The sequence below is a fragment of the Vulpes lagopus genome, chromosome X, assembly GCF_018345385.1.
Source record: "Vulpes lagopus strain Blue_001 chromosome X, ASM1834538v1, whole genome shotgun sequence".
In the NCBI taxonomy this organism is placed as follows: domain Eukaryota; kingdom Metazoa; phylum Chordata; class Mammalia; order Carnivora; family Canidae; genus Vulpes; species Vulpes lagopus.
Genome location: NC_054848.1, coordinates 33181997 through 33204054, shown reverse-complemented (window position 1 = coordinate 33204054; position 22058 = coordinate 33181997). Strand labels below are relative to the sequence as shown.

The 22058-nt window shown below is 38.6% G+C and overlaps 1 protein-coding gene across 3 annotated transcripts in view; it reads left to right on the top strand.

The window, feature by feature from the left end:
• Positions 1-2813, top strand: part of RPGR (retinitis pigmentosa GTPase regulator) — a 273551-nt gene extending 270738 nt beyond the window's left edge. For all 3 annotated transcript variants that reach the window (XM_041741610.1, XM_041741611.1, XM_041741609.1), the window contains one exon: positions 2172-2813. In XM_041741610.1, coding sequence (XP_041597544.1) covers positions 2172-2378 — 207 coding nt within the window. In that variant the 3' untranslated portion in view covers positions 2379-2813. The remainder of the gene's footprint in view (positions 1-2171) is intronic.
• The last annotated feature ends 19245 nt before the right edge of the window (positions 2814-22058 follow it).

Genomic DNA, 22058 nt, shown 5'->3' with positions numbered 1-22058 from the left:
CTTCCCATTGTCCACATCTAAGTAATATTTCAAGGAATTTCAGAGCTTTCATATTTCAGAGCTCTTTGATGCCATAGTTTCTTTACAGCTGAGACTAATCTTCAACCTACCTATTGTTTCTTTATTTCAGTGATTATATTTTTCACATTTTGAAATGTGAAATTCTATTTTGATTCTTTTTCAAATCAATCATTATTTAATTTTTTTAATAATCTATTTTTTATTGGTGTTCAATTTGCCAACATACAGAATAACACCCAGTGCTCATCCCGTCAAGTGCCCCCCTCAGTGCCCGTCACCCATTCACCCCCACCCACCGCCCTCCTCCCCTTCCACCACCCCTAGTTTGTTTCCCAGAGTTAGGAGTCTCTATGTTCTGTCTCCCTTTCTGATATTTCCCACACATTTCTTCTCCCTTAAATTAGTATCTTGTTTTGTGCTTATGTTTTTTATCATGACCCTTTAAACAATTTAAGCATATTTATTTTATATTGTATATTTAGTTATTCCAATGTCAGACTTAAGAACCTAAATCTGTTTGTTGCTCTGGTTGACTTTCTAGTACTATCTTGTTTCCTTATGTGTTCTGAAATTCAGATTGAGTTCATGTTCAACTGGGATTTTTTGCGGAACGCCTTTTTGGCTTCCCTTAAGGTAAATCTATCCATAGAGAATTTGTCTTAGTTTCTGTTAGCTCCCCTGGATGTTAGCATTGCAGGACCACTTTCAGTTAATTTCCCAGTTAGGGGTTTCCCACGTACACTAATAAGTAAATGGGAACCCCAACCTCTCATTAGGAAAATACTGTTCTCCTTCACTCAAGCCTAGACCAGGAGAGCCATGTTATTTTGTTAGCTCCCAGTGTTATAGGTGGACTTACATTAAAGGCGTAGTTCTAAGAGGGTCCCCATTTTGTGGACAGATCTCAGTTCCAGTTTTCCACATTTTGTGAGATCAGATATGCATCACAAAATGAGCCTAAGTTGTAAGATCAGTAAATTCCATCTCATTGCTCTCTCTTCATTTTTTGGCCCATAGGGATCTCCCTTCATTTTGTTTTCTGTGAAACTTACACATTATAAAATTATGTTTTCTGTACTTATTCAGCATTTCTTGGTATTTTGTAGTAGCCAAATTTTTTGAGATATGGATTTCTCTATGATAGCAGAAACAAAACAGAAGTTTCCCCATTTTAGTCCCCAGACCCTTTTTCTAGACTCTGACTTCTTGGTTTGCAACTTTTCACTTCAGTCCCTGCATTCTTTAAGACTAAAGGCCAGCTCTATTCGCATCATCTTGATTTCCAAAGGAGCCAAGTCCTCACCCATTTTTTGTTTTTGGCATCTTGTCAAAACTGACATATGGATTGTCACTCTTCAGGAATCCGATTTTCTCTCTGGCTACATCCTCAAAGGGCTAAAATCCAATGGGACTTTTCCATCATCATCATCCTGGATTTCTCCTGTATGTGCCCTGTTGGGCACTCCCTTCTTGATACAGTTCCCCCTTGAATGCTGAGGTGCCTCTCTTTCCTGTCTTGTTTCTACAGAGTTCTCTCCCCAGTGCCAGCTCCTCTTCCTCTGCCTACATCTCCCCCTTGGCTCTTCCTCAGTCTCTTTTCTTCTGCTCTCCTTTCCACTTGCCTGCAGTCCCTGGGTTATGGCATATACCTTCTTCTTTCTGGATGTTTCCTGTCTACTCATAGCCCTGGCCTCCTGAGCAGCAGAGCCATATATCCACCTGCCTATTCAGGCTTTTGGGGCTCCCAAAGTCATCATTGGGCAGCACTAACATTTTGCCAGTTCTGATCTACAGGAATGGGAGGTATGTTCACTTCCAGAATATCCTAGTTTTCATCTTTTTTTTCTCTTAACAACACAACAAAGTACAATGCTGAATTTGCTCTTTAAAGAAAAAAAATATATTACCAAGGCACTGATAGTGTTGAAAATTAAACCCTGAAAGGGTTTGTTTCAGGGAGGAATCATGGTTGTCAGTGGTAAAAGAGGAGGCTGATGGAGACGGAGAAACGTACCTTTGTACACATGGTGCCCCGTAAAGATGTGATGAAATAATGTTAAGACTAGTTGAGAATTATACCTCCCTAAGTACTATTAAGTGACTATTCACTTACTAAAATGAATTCTTTGTGTGTGTGGGTTTTTTTCTAGATTTTCCTCTTTAAAAGGATGTCATTGATGAGTCAGAAAAGTATGCAGAGTAATAATGAGCCACTCCCAGAGATAAAACCAATAGGAGATCAAATAGCTTTTAAAGGCAATAAGAAAGATGCCAACCAGAACCACATGGGGCAAAACCATCAGGATACTTCACCCCCAAATATGGAGAGAAGATCAAAATCTTGTACAATACTATAAATATATATTTGTTTCCGTGGTCACCAAGCACATTGTATTTTATACTTGAAAAACATTTTGACTTCTGAAAGAAAGTTTCTGATAACAAACTTTTAAAGATATAAGTTAATAATATGTTTTATTTGATTTGAATATTATGACCAGTCTTGGTATTTATTTATGCTAATATTTTTGACGAGCAATTTCAAAATAAGTGTATCTCAAACTCTCCTTCAAGTGTTGTGGCCTTAACTGTTCAGTGTTGGAATAAAATATATATTTTTATATGTGAAGTTTAAATTAAGACATTCATAGTTTTTACCAAACAACTTCTTTATAATTTCATAAGGCAATATTTGTAATCTCATGACACTGTAACAGTTTTTAATGTAATTGCAATTTTTAAAAACTGAGTCAAAATTGTTTTTAATGAACATATTTTAATAAACTATATCTGGTCGGTTCCACTGTTTAAGTGTGTGAGTATGAATGAAATTTGAGATACTTGGAATTCTTTATCAGTTGACAGAATGGGGGCCAAAAAACATCTGTTTATTTTTAAAATTTTGAGAGATGCAAACTTCATTTACCTCTGAGGAAAGAAAATATCAGGGCCACTGTGTAAACAGAATGTCTTCATGGAGAAACTGTTGAAATTCCTTTGCCTCCCACTCTTTTCTTTAGGGAGACAGTGTGGCACAGAAACATGGCAGATTCTGTGGTATGATCTGGAGTGTTTCACCTGCCACAGCTCACCACCATAGCACAACCAAACATGGCCAGGCTTGCTCATTCCAGCTGCCTCTAGCATTGACCGTGATAACCAATGTTGGCTCCATCACACAATGCTCTGCCACAGGGAATAAGTAGGGTAAAGCTGTTGAGTCTACTCCAATAGAAACATTGCTTTCCTGTGCTCACAGGTACTACTCATTCAGTGGAGCAGACCACCTTCATTTTCATCATTCTAGCTCCTGACTAAAACATCCTCTTCAATCACAGTGACCATTGCCCCATTTGAGGAAAAGAAACTCCATTCTTGTGTTTCACACAAAAGGGTATTAGTCTAGAGTAGATGTGATCTTGAAATCTTGCAAAATAGTCTTCTGTGTAAATATTATATTGAGGGGGATTCTAATTTTGCTATTGCCACTATAGTATTAGTACAGTATTGCAACAGTACTTGATGGAAATGTAAGCTATAGGAATCAAGTGGAAATAAAGCTCACGTAGTTCTAAGTACCACATGCCAGTTGTAGTAGGCAGAATTCAAAGATGGTCTCCACGGTTCCTGTCAACCAGTATGCTTGCCCTGACTATTCCTTTCCCCTCGAGCGTGGGTGGGAGCAGTGAGTACGATGGAATACCATCATTCTATTGCTTAGGTTACATTATATGGAAAAGGTGAAAGTTTCTGCAGAGGTAATTAAAATTCCTAATAAGTTAACATGAAGCAAAAGGGAAATAATCCCAGATGGGTCTGATCTAATCACGTGAGCCCTTTCAGAGAGGCTCTAGAGGTCAGAAATGGAAGAACTCAGAGCAATGCAAAGTAGTGGAGATGCTCTGCTGTTGGCTTTGAAGAAGCAAACCGCTTTATTACAGAGAGGGACACATGCCAGGGAATGGTGGGAAGCCTCTAGGATATGAAGGCCTCCGTCCTACAACTGCAAGGCACTGAATTCTGCAAATAACCAGGGAGACTGGAAGAGGAACCTGATCCTCAGATTAAACTGTAGCCCTGGCTAACACCTTGACTGCAGCCTTGTGAGGCCCCAAGCAGAGGATGCAGCTCAGCATTGCCCAGACTTCTGACCTGTGAAAATTATGAGATAATAAATATATGTAGTTTTAATTTACTATGTTTACAGAAATTGATTATGCAGCAGTAGAAACTAACAGCACTTGTATTCTGGTGAAAGACCTTTATATATCATGGCTTCCTCCAGCAGAGTCAGCAAGAGAGTTCATGGAGACTGCTAGCAAGACAGAGGTCACAGTCTTAGGTAACAATCATAGAAGTAGTATTTTGTCACCTTTGACACATTCTTTTGGTTAGAAGCAAGTCACAGGTTCTACTCATACTCAGGATGAGGGTGTGAAGACTAGGAGGCAAAAATCATGGGGGCCATCTTAGAGCCTACCCACCATACCAGTCGTTTAGCCAAACGAGCCAGGTTACAGACTGAAGAAAGGATTAAGTCGAAGCACTTGGAAGAGGTGGACATGAGACAAACTGACAGGGTACCCTGCTTTCTCAGAGGTCTCAAAGCAGTTTAGACTTTAATAAGGTGGTTGGTTGGTAGAGAATCAACACAGAGTCAATTTTAGTGGTATGAGTAAATACTTAAAAAAACAAAACAAAAACACCATAAAAGCACCGTACCAATCGCCTGCCTGGAAACTAAATGCTTGTATTTGTTTCCTAAACACGGTTGCGTATCTGGCTTTTACTTTGAAGCAATATGAACCAAGCACTTCCTGTGTGCCAGATATCATTCCAGAAACCAAGAAAACAGAGTCACGGTTACATGGGAATAAAAGGAAGCAAATGGGGAATGACTTCACATTCTCAGCTGGAGCTCTTAGGGCAATTTAAAAACCTAAGTTTCCTAACTGGATAGGAGATTAGTGGACGCTAAGCTTAAATAAACAAACAAACAAAAAAAGCTCACATATTTGAGAACCCTTAAAAAGAAGCCAGAAAAGATCACTGATAGAGTTGAACAGAATGATCAACTTACACTAGTTTCAAAAATAAAAGGAATTATATTTACCGATAATCTTAACTTTAATGGAAAGTGAAATGATTTATCTTAATCCCCAAACTATTCATCTTCACTATATTTTCCATTAATTGCCCCTCCTTTATATAATTTGCTTTGAACAGTTTTTACTGCCCTTTTTAGGACCTGAAAATAGAATACGTTGACTTGAACATTAGGGGGTTATTGACATTGTTCAGATTATTATGGACCAAGTGTTAAATGGATATGAATTTAGAAAATGTCAGTAGTGGTAGGATTTTAAAGGCATCATAAAAGAGCATGCAAATTCATGTCAAAACATTAAAGAAAAAGGAAAAATTAGTAGGCACTAAGGCCCTCCTATGTAGGAAGAAACTGTACGTTTCTGGAAGGGTGCTTATGTTTTCATAGGGTTTCTGTAACAAAGTACCATAAACTGGGTGGCTTAAAACCATAGAAATTTATTGTCTCAGAGTTCCGGAGGCCAAAAGTCTGAAATGCAGGTATTTACAGGACCATACTCCCTCTGGAGGCACTAGGGGAGTTCCATGCCTGTCTCTTAACTTGTAGCCTCAGATGTTCTTTGTCTTGTAGGAATATCACACCAGTCCTTTGTCCTCACATGACCTTCTCCTTCCGTGTCTTCTGTGCGTGTCTATCTCTGTTTCCAAATTTCCCCCTTTTTATAAGGCCACTAGTCCTACTGGATCAGAACTCATCCTAATGACCTTATTTTAACTTGATTACTCCCTCAAAGACTCTGTTCCCAAATAATATCACATTCTGAGGTACTGGGGCTTAGGGCTTCAGTGTCTTTTACAGGAGCCCATTCAACCCATAGTGGTATGTTAGTTTGAGAACTACTGATCACCCACAAAAAAATCCCCAGTTGTTTATAGACTCTCCTCTCTTATATTCTTTCTGTGACTTTCCTTAAGATGGAAAAGACTCTTGCTAAATCCTGGATCTTTCATGATAAAATATCATCAATGGAGACCCTTTGTGACATTGAAGCTTCTATCTAAAATACCACGGGTTACATCAAAGCAGGAATTGCAGTGGGGTTATCTTTTCCAGGATCCCAGACACTGTGGGCACGTGTTAAACATCAAATGATTATCAAATAAATGATCACATGTACAGTCATAGAGTTTGGATAAGGATTTGTTTCTTAGAAATTTGTACACACATACTGTAAGTTTAAACTCAAGGTTTTAAAGTATTTGCCATATGGCGTATTGCAGTATAGTTCCACCCATAGGCTATTATAAATCCGTAGAGGGAAAAGAGTCTTTCCATGAGCAGAAGAGAATCTCTTCCAGCAGAAGGAGTGAACACCATCAGAAGCATCCAAAAGGGGAAAATTAGGCCAACTAGTTTTAAAATCATTGGGCTTGGTAACAAGAATGAAGTCAAAGTTATTGTCACAGACTTCTACCCTCAGGGACCTAAGTGGCAGTGGAATCAGAGATGAAACTCTGAATAATTATTTGGGGAGAGAGCCAGACAGATTTCTTTATCATGCTCCTGAGTTTCAATTAAGCGTTTTTCTGCCTGCATTGATTTTGTGAGGCTACTGAAACTGAAAACATTTCCATACTCAAAATTTCCTTTTGCCAGGGCACATGGTTTAAAGATTTTTCATCTGATAGTAGTTCTTTAAAAATCTTAAGAGTATCTTTTTTAGACAGAACTTTAAAATGTGGTTTACTTTTTTACCTTGTAAGAATAAAAAATCAATAAGGAAAAAGAGACAAATCAGAAGGTTGGTTTTCATCTCAGGAGTGAGGGAGATATTTTATTGAATTGAACAAACAAACAATGCATTGAAACCAGGAGTCGTGACTCAAGTACTTATTTCCAAAGGCTAAACATGGGTATGAATATTGGCGCTGCAGCCACTCTGTTCTAGCTGGTAACTACTGTTTCTCAAGACTGGGCCCAGAATTGCCAGATCCTTAGCACTTTTAAAAAGAAGGTAGAAATCTGAGTTTTCATTTGGATGACTCATTTGTGTGCCTGTATGTACATGCATGTATATAAGTTAGGGAGAGCCAAGCCATAGCTGCAGGCCAAACATGGCCCACAAGAAGCAATTCGTGACCTCTGTTCTAAACAAAGTACAGTATTTTGGCAAGAGAAAACTTGTTCACAAGGAAAATACATTAAAAGAATTAATTAGGCCCTGGATTTATCTGAATTGTAATCTTCCCTAATTTGATATCAGATTTTAAGCAGCAAATAAGAGCTGAAGAATTAACTAGAAAAGTGATCTGATCATTCTTGTAAGGTCATTTTGTTGTTGTTGTTGCATCCCTGTATACATTAAGCCTTCTTGGGAGTATGGGGAGTTGGAAGCATGATGGGGTATAAGTATGTTGAATACAGTGAAGTGATGTTTTTGCTGGAAGAAACTACATTAAAGTTAAGAGACAACAGACTGACAGGCTTTTGATCGGCAGGCCCTGCAACAATTGTGACAGAGGATACTTTGGCATACTGTCACTACACAGTCCTCCCTCATTACTGAAAACATCAGGAAATGTTATCCTAACCCTAAAATTACTTACTAAAAATACAGGAGGAAAGCTTACCTGTCCAGGCCAGGCTATATTCCCAAATAGTTCCCCCTTGCTTCCACTTCCATCTGGCATGTATAATACAGGTATATTATGATAGGTAAGATAGCTTAAGTAAGGTTAGCAGTAGACTTGAGAGTGGTATCTAACTTTAAGAAATGTATAAATGGGGGCACCTGGCTGGCTCAGAAGAATATGCAGCTCTTGATTTTGGGGTCATGAGTTTGAGCCCCACATTGGGTAAAAAGATTACTTAAAAAAAAAGAAATGTACAAGTGACAGTGATGCCTTTTCATTTTTACTTAAGAAAAGTCTTACCTGGTTCAGTCACTGTTAAACATCAGTCCCAAGGTGAAAAAAAATTTTTATATTCTAGAAAACCTATCAAACCTCCTCACAATCAATCTTTACAAGTAATTTGTTTAGAATTGTCAAGATAAAAAAAAAAAAAAAAGAATTGTCAAGATAGTAGCACACTACTTTTTAAATTTTTACAGAACTTTCCCTGTGGGCATGAAGGTTATTGTAACAGAAAAGTTTTCTGTGAAAAGTCTTAGTCTGTCAGTTGCTTAAAAATCATTAAAATGCTGTGCATAGAAATGTTTGGTTTTATATGTTTAGATAATGTTTATTTCCCAACCTGGCATCAGATTTACATTGACTTAATTATTATAATTATTTAATTTAATGCATATAGCAATTAAGAACTATAAAAATTATATAAAAGTGTAAACCAATTCAGGAAAACTTAAAGCATCAGATGGATTTAAAAGTTGATTTTCCTCATTAATTATTAGATACTATATGATTTTAGAAATTAAAGCTAGAGACTCTACTTTCTAAATGTGAAATCTGATTATTAACAGTAATCTCTTATTTTTTTTAAAATTCATTGTGAGCTATTTCAAATATGTAGGCAAGTAGGAAGATCAATATAATAAACACCTATGAACCTGTCACATAGATTTAAGTCAATTACACCTTGCTGGGTTTGCTCCATGTTCTACCCAGACATCCTGACATTCCAACCCTAAATACATCAATATGCATTTCTAAAAATAACGTTTTGGTACATAACTGCAATGCCAGCATTTTCGTTTAACAAAGCTATCAACAATTTTTTACCAGCTACTTACTACCCAATCTCTTATTCAAATTTCCCTTGTTCTTCCCCACATTTCTTTTATAAGCTGATTTACTTAAATCGAGAATCTCTCAAGGTCCATGCATTGTATTAGGTTGTCTCTTAAGTCTCTCTTAATCTTGAGGAGTTTTCTCATCATGTTTTTTTTTTTTTTCATGACACTAAGTTTTTACAAACTGGGATACTTGTCCTGTAAAATCATCACAGGCTTTAAAGCAAGTTTCTAGTCCTCTGGTAATTCCCAATAAATGGCTCGAACCATCCTAGCACTGGGAACAGATAGGTAAGTTGGACAGATATATGTATTTGAAGCATTTGAAAGTATCAAGATATAATGGGGCCAGAATCTGGGAGGAAGGAAGCCCAAATAGATATGCCTTGCACATGGAGCTGCTTTTGAGCAAGAGGTATTAGTTGCTTCTAAAGTTTAACATTTTCAAGGAATTTATGCGGAAGATTGAGGATTTTGGTAGAAAGCGCAAACTATTTTTAAAAAGACTAAATAGAGGCACCTGGGTGGCTCAGTTGGTTAAGCGTCCACCTCTTGTTTTCAGCTCAAGTCATGATCACAGGGTCATGAGATTGAGTCCCACATCAGGCTCCGAGCCTGCTTGAGATTCTCTCTCTCCCTCTCCTGCTGGCCCCTCCCTGCTTATACAATCTCTCCCTGTCTCTCTCTAAAATAAATCTTTAAAAAATAGAAATAAATAATAAAATAAATCTTTATAAAAAATGGACTAAATGTGAGTTCTAGAACTCAACACAAGCAGTGAAACTAAGACATAATTATATGGGCTTAATAGATTGACAGAAAAAAATTGGTAAACTGAAAGCCCGAAGGAAATATTCAGACTGGAGCACTAAAGACGAAAGGATGCAAAATATAGAAAAGAGCCAGTGAGACATTTATGGTACTATGCAAAGGCTGAATTTACATGAATTTGGGATCCCAAACAGAGAAGAGAGAATAGAACAGAAGTACTATTTAAAGAAATAACTTCTGAGAACTTTTCAAGACAAAAAGGTATCAGCCCCAAAATTCAAGAAGCACTACGTACTTCAAGCAGGAAAAATATAAACCCATACTAGGGCAATTCATTTTTAAAAAGTCTTTAACACTTTTAATAGAGTATGACTATGACTCCTATTTTGTATGCTTCCTGGCAGCTTTTAAGCCTGCCTCTCCCTCTTTCCCATCTGGGTGAACTGGTAAGAAAGCCCAGGTATTGGGGCACCTGGCTGGCTTAGAGCACATGACTCTCGACCTCAGGGTTGTGGATTCGAGCCCCACAATGGGTGTAAAGACTACTAAAAAATAATTTTTTTTTTTAAAAACAAACCCAGATGCTCTCATCTCTGGCAGCAGATGAAAGTTTGAACCTTGGCCTGTAGGCTGGAACCCTTACTCCAAGCCCACTCCCTGACCACCACAAAAATTTCAAGCCAGTCTTCTTTCCCGGCTTTCTCAAACCATTCTCAGACCAGCTTGGGAAGCCAACCATGAGCTTCATTATGTGTGTAATAAACTTTTCATACTTTCTGGGTGTGTGTATGGTGTATGTGTGTATGATCACTATCATCATCAGAAGTCAATTTTATGTCAAGGGTTCATTTCACCACCCACAATACCACTATAGAAAAGAATATTGAAAGTGATCAGAAAGAATGGTATATTACCTCAAAAAGAACACTTAAGACATAACTGGCTTCTCAGACACAACAAATTCTAGAGTATAATATAATGATTTTTTTAATGTACTGAAAACTGTCAAATTAGAATTCTATGTCCAGAGAAAATTTGTTTCAGAAATGTAGGTGAACAAAGGCATTTTTAAGACAAACACTGATATCCGTCACTAGCAGTCCCCACACTAAAGTAATAATGGAGGTTTTGAATCCCTAGGGCAATAGTTCTCCACTAGGGGGGCAATGTTTGGAGACATTTTGTATTTGTCACAATGAGGGTGGGGTGGGGATGCTACTGGTAGCATCTAGCGGGTAGAAGTCAGAGATGCTGCTGAAAAATCCTGTGCACAGGAGAGCCCCCAAACAAATGAATTCCCCATCCCAAAATGTCAATCGTACTGAAGTTGAGAAACCTTGCCCTAAAGAAAGGAAAAGTTAGGATGACACAGACATCAGTACACATGTTTTATAGCAGCTCTCTTCACGATCTCCAAAACCTGGAACAATGCACAGATCTCTTCTATGGTGAATGGAAAGCACACTACTAGGTCCATATGATGGGATACTATTCAACATTAAAAAGAAATTATTGATGTATGCCAATGACATAAATGAATCACAAAAGCATTATGCCGAGTGAAAGAAACCAGTTGAGACTGGTTTCCTATGTAAGATTTCATTTCTAAGATACTCTTGAAAAGAGAAAACTAATGATGGGGAACAGATCGATGCTTGCAAAGGTTTGGAGTGAGAGGAGCATGTGGCTGCAAAAGGATAGTATAAGACATTTTTTTGGAGTGATAAACTGTTTTGAATCCTGATTTGGGTAGTGTTACCTGAAAATATATTTGTGTAAAATTTATAGAATTGTACACTCAAAAAAGGTTAATTTTGTTACATGTTGATTTTTTTAGATACAATCAAAATATGCTTTAAAAAACTATTCAGTCAAATTATATGTACCCAAAACAATGAGTCCTGATCATCTAGCTTAATCTAAAGGTAAAACTTGGCTTTAGAATAGTGGTTCTTAGCCAAGGGGATATGTAAAACACAGGGAAGTTTTTAAAGTAATGACTGCCTATGCTTTCCCTGCTTCTGATTCACTGGGTCAAGACTAGGGCCCAGATGTGTCTTTTAAAATAGCTCCATAGGCATTTGTGATGCATCAAGTGGAGAATAACTGGTCTGAACTGACAAATTCCTACAAAACCTCAGAATGTTATTTCTCACAAGCAAACTGCTGTAATAATGACATCAGAAATGTCACATTGTTTTCTATTAAAGGTACTGGTTGTATTAGTGTAGGTAGTTTAACCTTTATAACAAACACTCCGAAATCTGAATTGTTTAATACAGGAAGTCTTATTATTTATTTTATTTTATTTTATTTTATTTTATTTTATTTTATTTTATTTTATTTATTTATTTATTTATTTATTTATTTATTTATTTATTTATTGTGTTGAAATACATCAAGAGTAAGCTGATGGCCTTGCTTCACCTAGTACTTCAGGGACCTTGGCTCTTATCCTTTGGTGGCTTTAGTATTATCTTTCTGCTTTGGCATCCTCTGGGCCTGGAAGCTGTACATATCCCTTCTGCCTTCATTCCATTGGCATTCGATGGTATGGGCCCAACTTTAAGGGAAATTTAAAATGGTGACTAAGTGTGATCCCAGGAAAACAAGGAAACTGCCCCAATTGAATGCATGTATTCTACACACCAATGGAGGGCATATCCATGTGCCTTTACAATGAACTGAGTGACTCCGGACTATTTTATAGTTTACATAGTTTAAAACTCATTTTTAAGACAGTTCAACCGGCATAAAACAGTCAAGTTTCCAAAGCATAAGTGTGTGTTCCTAAGAAGACTAGAAAATACATAAAGGAATTTAACGGAGTCCCAAATTCCCCTTTGCCAGCCTAAGTACATGCTAGCTTCTGATGAAATGACGCATCTTGGCAGGACTCTCTGACCTCTTTCTTTTCCTTCTCACTCCCAGTAAGTCTCTTGCATGTGACCTTTGAGAACCTAGGAGCTGGTCTTGCTGTGATATTCAGGGTCTGGTGCCATATGTAGAAGTATCTTTTTTGAAACCTTTCGGGCTTCAGAGGCCTCCCGCCCCATTCTTGCTTTTGATCACAAGTGCCTGCTGACCTCACCCGTGACTGTGTGTTTCCCTTATACTCCAGGGAGCAAACTTGTCCTGTAGGTTTTGTCAGTCAGCTCTGTTCTCCAAACTGTTGTCTTCTTCCCTTCCTACTGTGTGCACTTAAAAACTCTACTCATTATACATTTATTATTACAGCATACAAAAGTATTATCTATAACCCATGTGTATCATATATCTTAGCACAAATAATAAATTGGAATATCCCATATCTCCTTCACTTGCCACTTAAGTGCTGGAAAAATTATTCTTTGGCTCCTGTGACAGTGATGCCAGGATGCCATTTGTATGTGTGGAAAGACATGGAAAGGTGAGGGAACAAGAAGAGAGATGGTCTAGGATCTACTGAAAGAGGAATTTATTCCCTATTTTCTTTCTATTTATCCCCTATTTATCCCCTAAATACCAAGCAGAAGAATCAATACATCCTGTCTGTTCCCTATGCTTGTAACAGAGTGCATTTGCATTGATTTGAAAGTAACTTTTGTTTCCAAGACCTGATGACTTGCAAAGGATTCTATGCCTCCTCCTTCCTGAGAAAAGCTGAATGGAGTAATGTCATTGGACGGTGTTTTCCTGCTCTTTCATAATCATTAGTAAAGGGACTCTTCCAACCATGAACGAATGCATCCACGTAAGTGTTTTCAGGAGTCAGGAGAGAGAGTACTCCAAAAGACCACAGCCTGCATGAGATCACTGTCAGAACTATAGTGAGGGCTAGCAGTTCTTAGTGGCACGATTTCCTATTTAGAAAACCAGCAAAATTAGCTTTCATTACAGAGTGAAATGTAACACCTAGGACTCAGTGTGTGGGTGAATCAATAAGAAAAGGAATGAGGCACATGTGTAGACATAAAATTGATGTCAACTATGCAGTGGGCGTATGCTTTGCAAGGCTCTCTGTTGCTCTTTCCTTCACATTCACCCGATGCTGTCAGTTTTGCATTCTCTCCTAAGGAGCCCAGTAGAGTCCTTGTCTCAGGGTTGGTGTCCAATACTGAGAGGAATAATCATGAAAGAAAAGTGAGGGGTTGGAAGAAATGTGGCATTTCATAAACCATAGGAGACATGGAAAAGACGCCTTGGAGGGATTGGAATGGCCAAGATTGAAAGAGAAATGGAAACCCAAATAACACAGAAACACGGACCTTCCCTCTGAACTCTTTGGACTTGAGCATAGCTCAAAACGGTGAAGCAGCTTGGTTTTGTAATACAAGTACACTTTCCTTTAAGCAACTACCTGCCATGTCCAAGTTTCTTAAAATAATATAATTTTACCAATAACCCAATAGCCTGCCAAACCCTCTAAGTCTCAAGGTAAAAATTTGACCTCTCAAAATCTCCTGCAGGGAAAGTTCTTATATTTGTGTAAGGCTCAATGGAGTTGGAAAATTGTTTCTGTATGTCTTTATTTTCAAAGAGAAGTTATTTATTCCCAGCTTGCTATAGCAAGAGAGTCAGCCATTATCACTTGTCTTTGGCAGACACAGATAGGTAAGAAATGGAAAAGCTTTATTGTGGAAAAAAAATGGAAGGCTTCAGGTATGCCCTGATTAGAAGCTGTTGGCCTGGGGAAGCTGGGGGCAGGCTACTGAGATGTGGGGCCTCCTAGAAGTTGTGTTGAAGAGCGTATTTGGCTTTCTCTGGTTAGCCCTGAGTTAGAAATAGGGGCAAATGTAAGTGAAGTTGGCAAGTCCTGACCATTCTTTTTAAGAAATTTTTTGAGTATAGTCGATATACAGTGTTGCATTGATTCCAGGTGTACAACAAAGTGATCCTACCTCTCAAAAAAAAAAAAGTGATCCTACTTCTCTATCTTAAACTATGCTCACTACAGGTGACATCACCATACAATGCTATTACGATGTCCCTGGCTATATCCCCTATGCTGTGTTTTCTTTAACTTCTGTGATTTATTCATTCCGTAACTGGAAACCTGTATCTCTCACTCCCCGACACCCATTTTGTGCATCCTCCTGCCCCCTCCCCTCTGGCAACCATCAGTTTGCTCCCTGTATTCATAGGTCTGATTCTTTTTGTTCGCTTATTCATTTGTTTTGCTTAGATTCCACATGTGAGTGAAATGATATGGTATTTGTGTTTCTCTGTCTGAATTATTTCACTTAGCATAATACCCTCCAGGTCCATCCGTGTTGTTGCAAAATGGCACAATCTCATCCTTTCAATGACTGAGTAATATTCCATTGTGTGTGCAGGCCACATCTTCCTTATCAATTTGTCTATCAGTGGACACTCAGGTTGCTTCCATATCTTGGCTATTTTAAATAATGCTGCCATAAATATAGGGGTGCATTTAGCTTTTCAAATTGGTGTTTTGTTTTCTGTGGATAAATACCCAGTAGTGAAATTACTGGGTCATATGTACTCCTATTTTTAAATTTTTGAGGAACTTCCACACTGTCTTCCACAGTGACTGCACCAGCTTGCACTCCTACCAACAGTGCAAGAGGGTTCGGTTCCCCTTTCTCTGCATCCTGACCATGTTAGCCATTCTGACAAGTATGAGGTGGTATCTCATCGTGGTTTTGATTTGCGTGTCCCTGATGATGAGCGATGTTGAGCATCTTTTCATGTGCCTGTTGGCCATCTGTATGTCTTTGGAGAAATGTCTATTCAGGTCCTCTGCCCATTTTTACATCAGATTATTTGTATTTTTGGTGTTAAGTTATAGGAATTCTTTATATATTTTGGATATTAACCCCTTATCAACTATATCATTTGCAAATATCTTCTCCCATTCAGTAGGTTGACTTTTCATTTTATTGATGATTTCCTTCACTGTGTTTAAGTGTTTTATTTTGATGTGGTCCCAGTAGTTTATTTCTGCTTTTTATTCCCTTGCCTTAGGACACATATCTAGAAAAATGTTGCTATAGCCAATGTTGGAGAAATTACTGCTTGTGTTCTTGTCTGGGATTTTTACGGTTTCAAGTTTCACATTTAGGTCTTTAATCCATTTTGAGTTTATTTTTGTGTATGGTGTTAGAAAGTGGCCCTGTTTCATTCTTTTGCATATAGCTGTTCAGCTTTCCCAGAACTATGTATTGAAGAGACTGTCTTTTTCCTATTGTATATACTTGCCTCCTTTGTCAACAGATTAATTGACCATATAAGAAAATAGTGTTTATATTTCTACAATTAGTTATTTATCACCTCAAAATGTCTGCAGGAAAAAAGCAGTAGAAATATAAATAACAACATTTGAAAACAATTTTCTCTGCCTTTTAGAAATACCCTGTTTCAATAGGAAGGCTAAAAATTTATCTTCTCCAGCTGCCAAAAAAAAAAAGAGCCCAAAGAAATTGACCAAACTGATATTATTGAACAGCTTTATTACATTTTTTCATTTCAGTTTTTAGACTTTTCAACTCTAGAATTTTCATTTGGTTCTTTTATGATTTTTTTCTCTAATGGAGTTTCTCTAACTCCCTATTGTTAACTCATTCTTAATGTATTTTAATTTATCAACCATAGTTTCCTTCAGTTCCTTGAACAAATTTATAACACCCACTTTGAAGACATTCTCTGCTAAATCCAAAATCTGGGTCCACTCCCAGTCCATTTCTATTGACTAATTTTGTCCTGAGTTTGGGTTACACTTTCCAATTTCTTTGTATCTCTAGTAAATTTTGGTTTAAAATAGGCATTTTAGATAATATTTTATATAATATGTTGTAATAACCCTGAATTGTTGTATTTTTCTGAGTGTTTGGTTGCTTTGTCTGGTGTTTAGTAACATGTCTGAATTTAAACTATAGCATCTTGGGATCCCTGGGTGGCTCAGTGGTTTAGTGCCTGCCTTTGGCCCAGCGCGTGATCCTGGAGACTTGGGATCGAGTCCCACATCAGGGTCCCTGCATGGAGCCTGCTGCTCCCTCTGCCTCTGTGTCTCTGCCTCGCTCTCTCTCTCTCTCTGTCTCTCGTAAGTAAATGAATAAAATCTTTCTTTAAAAAAAAATAAACTATAGCATCTGTCTTAATGTGCCCCCAACCCACACCAACCCACCTTACTCCCAGTATGCAGCTGATGACATCACTTCGGATTTTTAGGTCCTATTTTTACACTTAGCCCAACTTTCAAAAGGTTGACTCTGGGTCTGAATAGCTTATTGGTTAGCCAATTGATTTGGCTGGAGTTGTGTTCTAACTGAGCCCGTAACGCTTCCACCCTCTGCTGGAAGAACTGTGCATGGTTAAGGGATGCATTCAAAGTTATAGTCAATTCTCATATTTCCCTTGGCTTTCGTTTTTCTCCAGGTTCTTTTGAACCTTCCCATTGTTTTTAGTTTGGCAGTCCACTGAGGAGGCATGGAGAATTTACCTCAGCATTTCTGTGTTTCTCTGATTTCCAGGGTCTCTCCATTAAATATCTGGCTATAAATGAACATTCACTTCAAAGCAGGACCTCAGCCTTGTTCTAGAAAAGCTGAGATTTCCCCCCATCTGTTATAAACCAAGTCCATCACTTCTTACTGGCAAATCTGTGGGTTTTCATCCTTTTCCCTTTATTCTTCACAAGTGTTACCTCCAATAAATCTCTTGTACAATTAACTCCATATTGGCATCTGCTTTTCAGAGGACCTAAAGACACAGTTGGTGGCATAGTTAAATGGGCCATCAGCTTTGCAGTTTTCACTGATAAGGTAGCTAAACTAAAATTGGATGATCCAGAATCATCCTCATTCATAAAACTGAGACTGCTATGGAACTAACAACCAATCTCTGTCCAGGTCTACTGGCTTAAATCAAAGATACTGCTTAATGCTTGAGCAGAGGGAACCCAGAGGGAAAAATCCTTCCTGTAGGAAGAGATGAAGCATTCATATGGGGGAGCATTCAATGGCCATTTGAATTTAGTCAGTTGTCACCAACCTGATGTGGGAAAGCTAGATTACGATCCAAAGGAGGATCTGTAAGGACACCATCCTGGCAAAAGCCTGAGCCAAGAGGTAAAAAGGAACATATTCCTAATAGCCTTCTAAGACTTCCTAATTGTATTCAAGAATTGCATTTAACTACTAATAGAAGAAACCTGAATACGGTGGCTAAAAACACAGTGGTTTGTTCTCACATAAAACAAGCTCACAGATAGATAGTTACTCTTTGTGTGTGACAACTCCACAAAGTCATCAGGGATCTAGGACCATCCTTTTTGCTCAGCCATTCTCACCATGTGGCTTCATCTGTCCTTAAGGTCATCCCACGTTGTAAGGTAGATGTCAAAGCTCCAGCCATTATATATACAGTCTAGGAAAGTGAATGGAAGGAAAGCACAAAGGCTCTCCCCCAAACTGAGTCGGCTCCTTTACAGAAATTTCCCCAGAGTTGCATACACCACTTCTACCAAATCCTATGGGCTAAAACTAGATCACAGCAAAAGAGGGCATAAAACATAGTCCTTTATTCTGGGAGGCAATGTACCCAGGTTTCTGTTACAAACAGAAGTCTGCTTTCAGTTTTAAAAACCTTTTCAGTTTAAAAAATCTACATTGATCTAGTTGAAGTTGAACAGTGTGGCCAGAAAGAGAGAGGATCTTGGGGTAACATTTTCCTGATGGCTCCCACTAGAGAGAGACAAGAGGGCAGATTGAACCCCTTTTGTGAACCATGCGATGGAATCCTCCATGACCAACAGTTGCCATAGAAGTGTCTGCTCACTACCCTAGACATCCTGGAAAGAACTCAGATATGAGACTCAATAGGACACACTTTCATGAATTTTTTATGTCATTGAAGACTTTTTTTCCTTCAAATAACAGAAATTGGAAGGGCTCAGCCATATCTCATTTACAAAAAGGGGGATGGTTCTATTATAAACTTCCTTAAACCAGTGTGGTCTTGCATAATCATGGCTCCCCAGGCTTACTCCCCAAAAGGTACCCAATGTTTTAAAACAGTGTTTAAACAAAATACAATGAACCAAAGGCTGTGAAAATCTACTAAATACAAACTCAGATTTGGTAACTCTTACACACACACATTCTAGTTGAAATCATCCCAGATCCAGAATTGAGTCTGATAAACCACAGTTGCAACTTACTTGAATACCTTAATTTTACTTACCTGAGAAATCTTCATTGAACACACAGGGCAGAATTAGAAGAGTTTCCTAAAAAGCAGACAGCTTTTTGCTTCTCTCTTACTATTCATGGTATGTAAATGTATCATTTTTCTATACCAGAAGTCTCGTGTTGATGAGACATATAAATGTATAGAAATGAGAATAATTCATGTCCATGAGGTGTGTATTGTATCAGAAACTTTCTTGAATGGGAAGCATTCAACAGGAGACTACACACTTGGTTTTCCCCATTCTGGACACCAGAATCTTGCCTACAACTATCAGGCAGAAATACATAATCCATGGAAGAAGCATTTCACCCAGAACTTTATGAAGACAACCTAGAAATGTACTGAGGATCACAAATGTATGTATTTTATTGTAAAGTTAAAGCATGATGATATACAACAATTATAACGTTAATATTTAATAAGCACCTACATACCACATGCTATTCCAAGTGCTTTCTCTTTATTAACTCATTTAATCTTACCAACAGACCTATAAGAAAAGTTTTATTATCCCCATTTTCAGATGTACACATGAGTCACAGAGAAGATGATTAACACAAGAACACACAACTTGTCAATAGGTTCCTGACTTTACAAAACTTGTGCTTTTCACCACAGTAGACTGTGTAGAGGATAGCACTGTCTTTCATTTCCTACATTAATTTCTATTATTTTCTCTCTGAAGAATTGATGAATATCCTTCGGCAGGTGTGACTAAGAAAATGGTCTTTGTTTTGATCCTGTTTTGGTGTATGTTCTTCTGTTACTCAAATTCTGTTAACAAGTCCCCTCCTGGGTGTCACATTGCCACCTCCGTTGGGGTCTGTTTTAAGTTTGGCCACATGTGTTGGCTTTGTACCACGTCAACTTACCTAAGCTGGGACTATGTTTCCCAGAATTTCATTCCTCGTGTGGTTTTGGGTTCTGATGGGCCACAACAGATTTTAGAAGGTGAAGATGAAGCAGTGGTCATTATCCTCTGATATTCCCTGAAGGTCACTGGGGGCCTGCAAGAATCTTCACTTCCTGCCTGATCTCCTTCAGCTTCAAGTTCTGGGCCAGAGTCATATGTGGCTCCATGACAAAAGATGCCAGCTCCTGTGGGGTACCCACGTCATTGGAACTGGAGACAGTGATAACACATGGTTTCCACTTTGTCCTTATGAGTCCCAGTTTGTCCTTGGTCTCTTCCACTTCCAGTTCAGTGTTTCTTTCTTCTAACCCTAATACCCGTGTTGACCTCAGGCTCATCACCGAAGGCAGAGACAACAGCTTGCCATATGGCTCCTCGCCAGCTCCCAGAGTTGGCTAAGGTCTAATCCTTGTCATAATTCCCAATTCTGGATCACTTACAGTATTTCTGCTTTCCTATTTGAACTCTAATGGGTGCACTCATTTATACTGGATTGGCTTAGATTTCCCCTCTGCTCTATCTTCCTTCCCTAAACTCCTTATCCTAGGAATATACCCCCAATAAATCACTTGAACAAGAATCTTAGACTCTACTCTTAGGAAACCTGATCTAAAACACTCTCACACATAGAACACATTCTACCATTCTCCCGGGGAGACCACTAAAGTCCCATCTGATCGATGAATTGAGCTCATAGTCCTGCATCTCTGGGTGATACATGGTAACTATGTCTGGACCACTCTTGGTTCTACTTGGTCTAAGAGACTAACAAGACAAATTATCCAGCTTACCCTCCAGCATAAACCTAATGTATAATGGCAAAAATAAACACTCCTATTTGGAAAGGGGAAAAAGAGAGACACAAGTCACTGGAATGTAGCAATTTCAAAACTCTGCAAATGACTGGAGGCCCTATGCTGAGACTGAAGAACATTCTGGATCAGGCCCTGATTTTCTCTCTTGCCGTATTGCCACTGTCCACTCTTCTTTATGGTCCCTGGATCTGCTCTTTGGAGGTTTTTCCTTTTCTATAATGCTCCTTGTCATATCTGAACTAGCTGTTGAACATATATGCCCTCTTTAAATCTGTATAGCTTTCTCAGTTGCCCTTAGAAGATCAGGGATTAAGATTAAAATTAGAAGATTGGGGGATCCCTGGGTGGCGCAGCGGTTTGGCGCCTGCCTTTGGCCCAGGGCGCGATCCTGGAGACCCAGGATCGAATCCCACATCGGGCTCCCGGTGCATGGAGCCTGCTTCTCCCTCTGCCTGTGTCTCTGCCTCTCTCGTCTCTCTGTGACTATCATAAATAAAAAAAAAAAATTAGAAGATTGGTTTTAAGTCTTTTTTTAAAGGTTTTATTTATTTATTCATGAGAGGCAGAGAGAGAGAGAGAGGCAGAGACACAGGCAGAGAGAGAAGCAGGCTCCATGCAGGGAGCCCGACGTGGACTCGATCCCAGGTCTCTAGGATCACACCCTGGGCTGAAGGTGGCGCTAAACCGCTGAGCCACCTGTGCTGCCCAGTTTTAAGTCTTAAATACTCAAAGGCTTACATTTCCATCAGCAGTGAATGAGTTTCAGTTTCTCCACATCTTTGCCAACGTTTGGTACATATGGCCAGTGTTTGAAATTTGAATCATTCTGAAAGGTAGTGATCTCATTTGGTCTTTTTAAAGAATTTATTTATTTATTTATTTATTTATTTATTTATTTATTTATTTGATAGATAGGGAGAGAGAGCATAGCATGCAAGTGAGCATGAGTGGGGGAAGGGCAGAGCGAGAGAGAGAATCCCAAGCTGACTCCATTCTGTGCGTGGGGCCTGATGTAGGGCTTGATCTCATAACCCCTGAGATCATGACCTGAGCTGAAACCATGAGTTGGATACTCAACCAACTGAGCCACCCAGGTCCCCCTCATTATGGTTTTCTTTCAGCTATTTTTTCCTTTATTTTTTTATTATTATTTTTTAATATGTACTTTTTTTATTAGAGTTCGATTTGCCAACATATAGTATAACACCCAGCGCTCATCCCAGCCAGTGCCCCCCTCAGTGCCCATCACCCAGTCACCCCATCCCCCTGCCCGCCTCCCCTTCCACTACCCCTTGTTTGTTTCCCAGAGTTAGGGGTCTCTCATGTTTTGTTACCCTCTCTGATTTTTCCCACTCATTTTCTCTCCTTTCCCCTATAATCCCTTTTGCTATTTTTTATATTCCCCGTATGAGTGAACCATATAATGATTGCCCTTGAGTGAAGTAACTCACTATGGTTTTCATTTGAATTTCCCTAATGATGTAAAGCATCTTTTTTGGGCTCATTTGCCCTCCATATATCTAGTTTGATGAATTGTCTTTTATGAAT